A 9,523-nucleotide genomic window follows, 5' to 3' on the forward strand; every position below is an offset into this window, starting at 1 on the left:
TGTGTGTACCTGTGTGTCCTGTGTGTACTGTGTGTCTCTGACTTCTAAGCTGCTTTGATAGTATCAGGGTTCAGCAAATGCACTTGACCTCACTGTGCTGCTTGGCTTCACTATGCCTGTCACTATGACCTGTCACTATGACTGTCACTATGACTGTCACTATGACCTGTCACTATGACCTGTCACTATGACCGTCACTATGACCTGTCACATGACCTGTCACTATGACTGTCACTATGTCCTCACCAAACTACCTCTGTACATCCGAAGATCCTCTGAGCGGATGGTCTTGATAAGACAGTCGGACCTAAAACACACAACACCAATCACTTAATGGACCTAGACATAGAACAGGGAATAACGGACCTAAACACCAACAACCAATCAATAATGGACCTAGAACATAGAACAGGAATAACGACCTAAACACACAACCAACCAATCAATAACGGACTAGACAATAGAACAGGGAATAACAGACTAAAACACACAACCAACTCAATCAATACGGACCTAGAAACACAGAACCAACCAATCAATCACACACAACCACCAGTCAATAACGGACCTAGAACAACCAGTCAATAACGAGACCTAGGACACAGAACAACCAATCAATAACACACCTAGAACACAGAACCAACCAATCAATACACACTAGAACACAGAACAACCAATCAATAACACACCTTGAACACAGAACCAGCAGATCTGTTTATGGTGGCTTGTTGTGTGTTGTAATTGTTATTGGCTGGTTGGTTGTGTGTGTATGATCTGTTATTGGCTGGTTGGTTGTGTGATGTAGATCTGTATTGGCTGTTGATTGTTGATGTAGATCTGTTATTGGCGGTTGGTTGTGTGTTGTAGATCTGTTATTGGCTGGCTTGGTTGTGTGTTGTAGATTGTTTATTGGCTGGTTGGTTGTGTGTTGTATCATGTTATTGCTGGTTGTGTGTGATGTAGATCTGTATTGGCTGGTTGGGTGTGTGATGTAGATCTGTATTGCTGGTTGGTTGTGTGATGTAGATCTGTTATTGGCTGGTTGTTGTTGTTGATTGTAGCATCTGTTATTGGCTGGTGGTTTGTGTGTTGTAATCTGTTATTGGCTGGTTGTTGTGTGATGTATATCTGTTATTGGCTGGTTGGTTGGATTGATTGTAGATCTTGTTATTGGCTGATTGGTGTTGTGTGTTGTAGATCTGTTATTGGCTGGTTGGTTGTGTGTGTAATCTGTTATTGGCTGGTTGGTTGTGTGTTGTAATCTTGTTATTGGCTGTTGGTTGTGTTTGTAGATCTGTTATTGGCTGGTTGTTGTGTGTATGTAGATCTGTTATGCTGGTTGGTTGTGGTTGTAGATCTGTTATTGGCTGGTTGGTTGTGTGTTGTAGATTTGTATTGGCTGGTTGGTTGTGTGTTGTAGATCTGTTATTGGCTGGTGTGTGTGATGTAGATCTGTTATTGGCTGTTGGTTGTGTGTTGTAGATCTGTTATTGGCTGGTTGGTTGTGTGAGTATATCTGTTATTGGCTGGTTGGTGTGTGATGATTATATCTTTATTGGCTGGTGTTGTTTGTGTATGATCTGTTATTGGCTGGTTGGTTGTGTGATGTAGATCTGTTATTGCTGTTGGTTGTTGTGTTGTAGATCGTTATTGGCTGGTGGTTGTGTGATGTAGATCTGTTATTGGCTGGTTGGTTGTTGTGATGTAGATCTGTTATTGGCTGGTTGTGTCGTGTGTTGTAATGTTATTGGCTGGTTGGTTGTGTGTTGTAGATCTGTTATTAGCTGTTGGTTTGTGTGATGTAGATCTGTTATTGGCTGGTTGTTGTGTGTTGTAGATTTTTATTGACTGGTTGGTTGTGTGATGTAGATTGTTATTGCTGTTGGTTGTGTGTGTAGATCTGTTATTGGCTGGTTGGTTGTGTGTGTAGATCGTTATTGCTGGTGTTGTGTGTATGTAGATCTGTTATTGGCTGTGTTGGTTGTGGTGTTGTAGATCTGTTATTGTGTCGTGTGTTGGTTGTGTGTTGTAGATCTGTTGATTATTGGCTGGTGGTTGGGTTGTGTTTGTAGATCTGTTATTAACATTAACATTATTTACATGATTAACATGGTATGATGTAAAATAAATATATGAGATAAATAAAGAATTTAACTGGTGAATGTGAGTTGCACTGTAGAAGCATTGATCCGTGAGTTTGGTAGACGATTACAAGCAGTCTTGGATGACAGGTTGCAGATGGCATATTGTTCGCACCATGTCGGGAAACTGTAATACATACATGCTGGTGTAAAGTCGTGATCCATTTTGCTGGTTTGCAGGCGGTTTTGCCAGGTCGATGGAAACACAAGCTCACGCCGATCACCCTGCAATATCCACCATTATCAATTTGGCAGGCAAACTGGGGAGGAGAGAGAGTCATGGAGAGAGAATCATGGAGAGAGGAGAGGAGAGAGAGGAGAGGAAGAGGAGAGGAGAGGAGAGGAGAGGAGAGGAGAGGAAGGAGAGGAGAGGAGAGGGAGGAGAGGGAGGAGAGGAGAGGAGGACAACACAGTACTTTAAAAACGATGACATTTTATTACTTTTCTAGTGTTACATCATCCCACGCGGACACCAATATCACAATATGTCATTTCATCAGCTAATATACAAAAGCACATACACACGTGAGACATCTGATGGTTGACTACGGGAGAAGCAACATGAAACACACTGAGAATCTGATGTTGCCATAGTCCCTGTGCCCAAGACAACGAAGGTAACCTGCCTAAATGACTACCGCCCCGTAGCACTCACGTCTGTAGCCATGAAGTACTTTAAAAGGCTGGTCATGGCTCATATCAACACCATCATTCGGAAACCCTAGACCCACTCCAATTCACATACCGCCCCAACTGCTTCACAGATGACACAATCTCTATTGCACTCCACACTGCCCTTTCCCACCTGGACAAAATAACACCTATGTGAGAATGCTATTCATTGACTACAGCTCAGCGTTCAACACCGTAGTGCCCACAAAGCTCACCACTAAGCTAAGGACCCTGGGACTAAACACCTCCCCCTGCAACTGGATCCTGGACTTCCTGAAGAGCCACCACTAGGTGGTAAGGGTAGGCAACAACACATCTGCCATGCTGATCCTCAACACGGGGCCTCTCAGCGGTGTGCACTCAGTCCTGTACTCCCTGTTCACCCACGACTGCTGGGCCAAGCACGACTCCAACACCATCATGAAGTTTGCCGATGACATGACGATGGTAGGCCTCATCACCGACAATGATGAGACAGCCTATAGGGAGGAGGTCAGAGACCTGTCATTGGGGTGCCAGAACAACAACCTCTCCCTCAACATGGAAAAGGAGGGCCAAACGCCCCCATTCTCATCGACGGGACTGTAGTGGAGTGGGTTGAGAGTTTCAAGTTCCTTGGCGTCCACATCACCAAGAAACTATCACGGTCCAAACACACCAAGAAAGTCGTRAAGAGGGCACGACAACACCTTTTTCCCCCTCAGGAGACTGAAAAGATTTGGCATGGGTCCCCAGATCCTCCTAAAATTCTACAGCTGCACCATTGAGAGCATCCTGACCAGTTGCATCACCGCCTGGTACGGCAACTGCTCGGCCGCCGACCGTAAGACGCTACAGAGGGTTGTGTGTACGGTCCAATACATCACTGGGGCCAAGCTTCCTGCCATCCAGGACCTACATACTAGGCGATGTCAGAGAAAGGCCCTAAGAAATTGTCAAAGACTCCAGCCACCCTAGTCATAGACTGTTCTCTCTGCTACCGCACGGCAAGCGTTACCGGAGTGCCAAGTCTAGGTCTAAAAGGCTCGTTAACAGCTTCTACCTCCAAGCCGTAAGACTGCTGAACAATTAATCAAATGGCCACCCCGACTATTTTTGCATTGACACCGCCCCATGGTTTTTACACTGCTGCTACTCACTGTTTGTTATCGATGCATAGTCACTTTACCCCTACAGTGCCTTGCAAAAGTATTCACCCCCCTTGGCGTTTTTCCTATGGCACCACAATAAACCTGCCAAGAGAGGGCCGCCCACCAAAAAGCACGGACCAGGCAAGGAGGGCATTAATCAGAGAGGCAACAAAGAGACCAAAGATAACCCTGAAGGAGCTGCAAACCTCTACGGCGGAGACTGGAGTATATGTCGATAGGACCACTTTACACTCCACAAAGCTGGGCTTTACGGAAGAATGGCCAGAAAAAAGCCATTGCTTAAAGAAAAAAATTTGCGAACACGTTTGGTGTTTGCCAAAAGGCATGTGGGAGACTCCCCAAACATATGGAAGAAGGTAATCTGGTCAGATGAGACTAAAATTGAGCTTTTTGGCCATCAAGGAAAACGCTATGTCTGGCGTAAACCCAACACCTCTCATCACCCCGAGAACACCATGGTGGCAGCATCATGCTGTGGGGATGTTTTTCATTGGCAAGGACTGGGAAACTGGTCAGAATTGAAAGAATGATAGATGATGCTAAATACAGGGAAATTCTTGAGGGAAACCTATTTCAGTCTTCCAGAGATTTGAGACTGGGACGGAGGTTCACCTTCCAGCATGACAATGACCCTAAGCATACTGCTAAAGCAACACTTGATTGGTTTAAGGGGAAACATTTAAATACATGTCTTGGAATGGCCTAGTCAAAGCCCAGACCTCAATCCAATTGAGAATCTGTGGTATGACTTAAAGATTGCTGTACACCAGCGGAACCCATCCAACTTGAAGGAGCTGRAGCAGTTTTGCCTTGAAGAATGGGCAAAAATCCCAGTGCCTAGATGTGCCAAGTATATAGAGACATACCCCAAGAGACTTGCAGCTGTAATTGCTGCAAAAGGTGGCTCTACAAAGCATTGACTTTGGGGGGGGTGAATAGTTATGNGCTAGCTAGCTAGCTAACTGGCTAGCTAAGTGGCTGTTTGGATGTTACATGCCACATGCTAGTGAAGGCATCCCATTCTCTACGTAATGCACTACACACCTAAGAGCCCTGGTCAAAAGTAGTGCACAATAAAATGAGTATGGTGCCATTAGGGAATCACCTTCTGTAGCATGTAGCATGTAGCATATAGCATGTAGCATGTAGCATGTAGCATGTAGCATGTAGCATGTAGCATGTAGCATGTAGCATATAGCATGTAGCATATAGCATGTAGCATATAGCATGTAGCATATAGCATGTAGCATCTAAACAGCCACTTAGCTATTTTACCTTTATTTAACTAGGCAAGTCAGTTAAGACAAATTCTTATTTACAATGACGGCCTAGGAACAGTGGGTTAACTGCCTTGTTTAGGGGCAGAACAACAGATTTTTACCTTGTCAGCTCGGGGATTCGATCTAGACAACCTTTCGGTTACTGGCCCAACGCTCTAACCACCTGGCTACCTGCCGCCCCATGTCATGGATAGCGTTACCCTGAATGGGTTTCACTTCCTGCTGAGCTCATTAAGTGGTCCTCAGAGTGCTCCGTAAGCATCGTTACCCATAAAGATAACTGCTATGCTGAAGGTAATGCAGTGTAAAAGGATTATCCTCAGAACGGCTGTAGGACAGCAGAGCTGATGGTATCATTTTAGAGGGAAATCAGGCCTGCTCTCATTCAATTTAAATTTAAATTCAAAGGGCTTTATTGACATGGGAAACATATGTTTACATTGCCAAATCAAGTGGAAATAGAGAACAAAATAAAAAGGTAGATAAACAATCATAAATTAACAGTAAACATTACACTAACAAAAGTTTCTAAATAATTATTGGCTGTGTACAGCGTTGTAACAATGTGCAAATATTAGAAGTGTGAAAGTGAAAATAATTAAAGAGATAGCTATGGGTGGTATTTACAATGTYGTTTGTGTTGCCCTTTTGTCATGGCAACGGGTCACACATCTTGCTGCTGTGATGTCACACTGTGGTATTTCACCCAGTAGATATGGGAGTTTATCAAGACTGGATCTGTTTTCTAATTATTTGTGGGTTTGTGTAATCTGAGGGAAATACNGCATGTGACAAATAGATATTGATTTGATTTGAATTGCCATCTGCAGTTCTTACACAGAATATCTAATATTCATCTGATGTTAATCTGCATTCTTAATATTCATCAGCATTCTGAATATTCATCAGCATTATGAATATTCATCWGATATYCATCGGYATTCTTAATATTCATCTGCATTCTTGATATTCATCAGCATTCTGAATAYTCATCAGCACTCTGRATATTCATCTAATATTCATCCAATATTCCTCTGTATTCTTAATATTCATCCACATTCTGAATATTCATCAGCATTCTGAATATTCATCTAATATTCATCTAATATTCCKCTGTATTCTTAATATTCATCYGCATTCTGAATATTCATCAGCATTCTGAATATTCATCAGCTCTCTGAATATKCATCTAATATTCATCGGCATTCTGAATATTCATCCACATTCTTAATATKCATCTCATATTCATCTAATATTCATCAGCATTCTTAATATTCATCTAATATTTGTCCCCATTCTTAATAATCATCTCATATTCATCTAATATTCATCAGCATTTTGAATATTCATCCAATATTCATCTGCATTCTTAATATTTCTACTTTCTCGGTGAACAAAATCAAATTTCCTGGCATTTCTATGTAGCAGTCTGAGTGTACAGAATACTGATCCTATCTCTCTGGAAAAATACTGGAAACTATATCTGGAATACTACTGGAAACTATATCTGGAAAAATACTGGAAACTATATCTGGAAAAATACTATAAACTATCTCATGAAAATCAATAAATTGTCCAAATAAGGGAAAGTAGAGAGAGAGATCGTGTATGAGTCACAGCTAGTGACTGAGTCGTGTATGCTGGAGATCCATAGCAGCTAGTGCCTGAGTCATGTTTCAGTCATCCAGCTAGTGACTGAGTCGTGTTTCCAGTCATACAGCTTAGGTGACTGCAGTCGTGTATGAGTCCATACGGTCTAGTGACTGAGCTCGGTGTATGAGTCATACAGCTAGTGACTGAGTCGTGTAATGTAGTCATACAGCTAGTGACTGAGTTCGTGTTTGCAAGTCTACAGCTAGTGACTGTTGAGTCGTGTTTCAGTCATACAGCTAGTGACTGAGTCGTGTTTCAGTCGTATCGCTAGTGACTGAGATCGTGTTTCAGTCATACAGCTAGTGACTGAGTCGTGTTTCACGTCATAACAGTAGTGACTGAGTCGTGGTTTCAGTCATACAGCTTAGTGACTGAGTTCGTGTTCAGTCATACAGCTAGTGACTGAGTCGTGTTTGATCCACAAGTAGTACTATCGTTATAGTCATCACTAGTGACTGGAGTCGAGTGTATGAGTCATACAGCTAGGACGAGTCGTGTTGTGCGAGTCATACAGCTTTAGTGACCTGAGTCGTGGTTTCGAGTTCATACAAGCTAGTGACTGAGTCGTGGTTTGTCAGTCATACAGTGCTAGTGACTGAGACGTGTGTTCAGTCATACAGCTAGTGGATCTGGAGTCGTGTTCACGTCATACAAGCTAGTGGCGTGAGTCGTGTTGCAGTACACAGTAGACAGTCCGTTTGAGTAGACGTGAGTCGTGTTTCAGTTCATACAGCTTAGTGCTGAGTCGTGTAATCAGTCATACAGCTAGTGACTGAGTCTGGTATGAGTCATCAGAGGGACAGCGTTAGTCTTACGCTAGTGCGAGTTGTGTATGAGTCATATTACCAGTGGACTGAGTGCTTTCACTACGAGTCGTCGTGTTATGAGTCATATCAGCTAGTGTGAGGTAACTACGCAGTACGTCCGTGTATAAGAGTACATGGTTAGCATCAGCTAGCGTGTTCAGTCTGAGTATGCTGAGTGTGTTCATCACCGCAAGAGTCGTTACTATACAGGCTATGCGTAGTGTTATCATCTAGGAGGATTTCCATGCTAGGCGTACTTAACAAGTCATACAGCTAGTGACTGAGTCGTGTTTTATCATACAGCATGTGAGTTGTTAGAGTCATTACAGCTAGTACTGGTGTGTAAGTCATCGTAGTGTGTCGTGAATCATAAGGTGACTGGCATGAGCATCGTTGTGATCGGGTTGTGAAGGCATGGTGTACATGTGTGTAACTATGCCTGGACATGGAACCGGAGAGTAGAAGACAACATTTAATAATTTAGCAAGATTGGGCAACCAGTCCAGCAAGTTAACCATTCAGCTAGTTCAATCAATTCCCGACCGCAGCTCTACGGACATGAGATAGATAGATGCTCTAGAAACATATCAAAGTTCATGCCATGGCACAAACACGGCCACATCGCAAACGAATGAAAACAGGTCAGAGCAGCAGGGGAAGTGGTCTGCAGTAATCATTACAGGAAGAGGCAGCAGGGTGACAGTGGGTCTTCAGTAGACCATTCCAGGACAAGAGCAGCAGGGGGAAGTGGTTCCAGGAATTACTAGGACAGAGCAGCAGGGACAGGGTTCAGGATTAACATTAGACAGGACCAGAGCAGGCAAGGGGACAGGGTCTCAGTAACATTACAGAAGAGCAGCGGGGGACAGCGGTCTCAGTAACATTACAGGACAGTAGCAGCAGGGACAGTGGTCTGCAGGAACATATTACGGGACAGAGCAGCAGGGACAAGTGGGTCTCAGCACATTACGAGGACAGAGCAAGCAGGGGACAGGTGTCTCAGGATACATACAGGACAGAGCAGCAGGGGACAGTGGTCTCAGTAACATTACAGACAGAGCAGCGGGGGAGCAGTGGTTCTCAGTAACGATTACAGGACCAAGAGCAGAGAGGACAGTGGTCTCAGTAACATTAAAGGAACGGCGCAGGGGACAGTGGTCTCAGTACATTACAGGACAGAAGCAGCAGGGGACAGTGTTCTGCAGTAACATTAAATGGACAGAGAGCAGGGGACAGTTGTGTCTCAGTAACTGTCCAGGACAGAGCAGGCAGGAGGACAGTGGTCCAGTAACATTACTGACAGGAGCAGAGCAGGGGACAGTGGTCTCAGTAACATTACTAGGACAGAGCAGCAGGGGGACAGTGGTCTCAGTAAATACAGGGAACAGAGCAGGCAGGGGTACAGTGGTGCTCAGTAAAACATTACTGGACAGGAGCAAGCAAGAGTGGCACAGTGGTCTCAGTAACATTTACGGATAGAGAGCAGGGCAGTGGTCTCAAAGTAACATTAAGGACAGAGCACGAGCGGGGGACAGTGGTCTCAGTAACATTACAGGACAGAGCCAGGCAGGGAGCAGTGTCTCATAACATTACAGGACAGAGCAGCAGGGGACAGTGGTCCTCAGTAACTTAAGGACAGAGCAGCGGGGGACAGGGGTCTCAGTAACATTACAGGCAGCAGAGCAGCAAGAGGGACAGTGGTCTCAGTAAACATTACATGGACAGAGGCGAGCAGGGGACAGTGGTCTCAGTTAACATTACAGGACTAGAGCAGCAGGGGACCGTGGTCTCTAGGAACACCAGCGGTTCAGTCTTCCTCT

General features: G+C 44.2%; 1 protein-coding gene across 1 annotated transcript in view; it reads left to right on the forward strand.

Moving 5' to 3' along the window:
- The first annotated feature begins 3,134 nt into the window (after positions 1-3,134).
- The window catches only part of LOC112077681 (stAR-related lipid transfer protein 13-like), an 11,386-nt gene continuing 4,997 nt past the window's right edge, over positions 3,135-9,523 (forward strand). Inside the window, exon 1 of the mRNA XM_070441797.1 lies at positions 3,135-3,305. Coding sequence (XP_070297898.1) covers positions 3,135-3,305 — 171 coding nt within the window. The remainder of the gene's footprint in view (positions 3,306-9,523) is intronic.

The sequence above is a fragment of the Salvelinus sp. IW2-2015 genome, unplaced genomic scaffold (assembly GCF_002910315.2).
Source record: "Salvelinus sp. IW2-2015 unplaced genomic scaffold, ASM291031v2 Un_scaffold4822, whole genome shotgun sequence".
NCBI lineage: Eukaryota > Metazoa > Chordata > Actinopteri > Salmoniformes > Salmonidae > Salvelinus > Salvelinus sp. IW2-2015.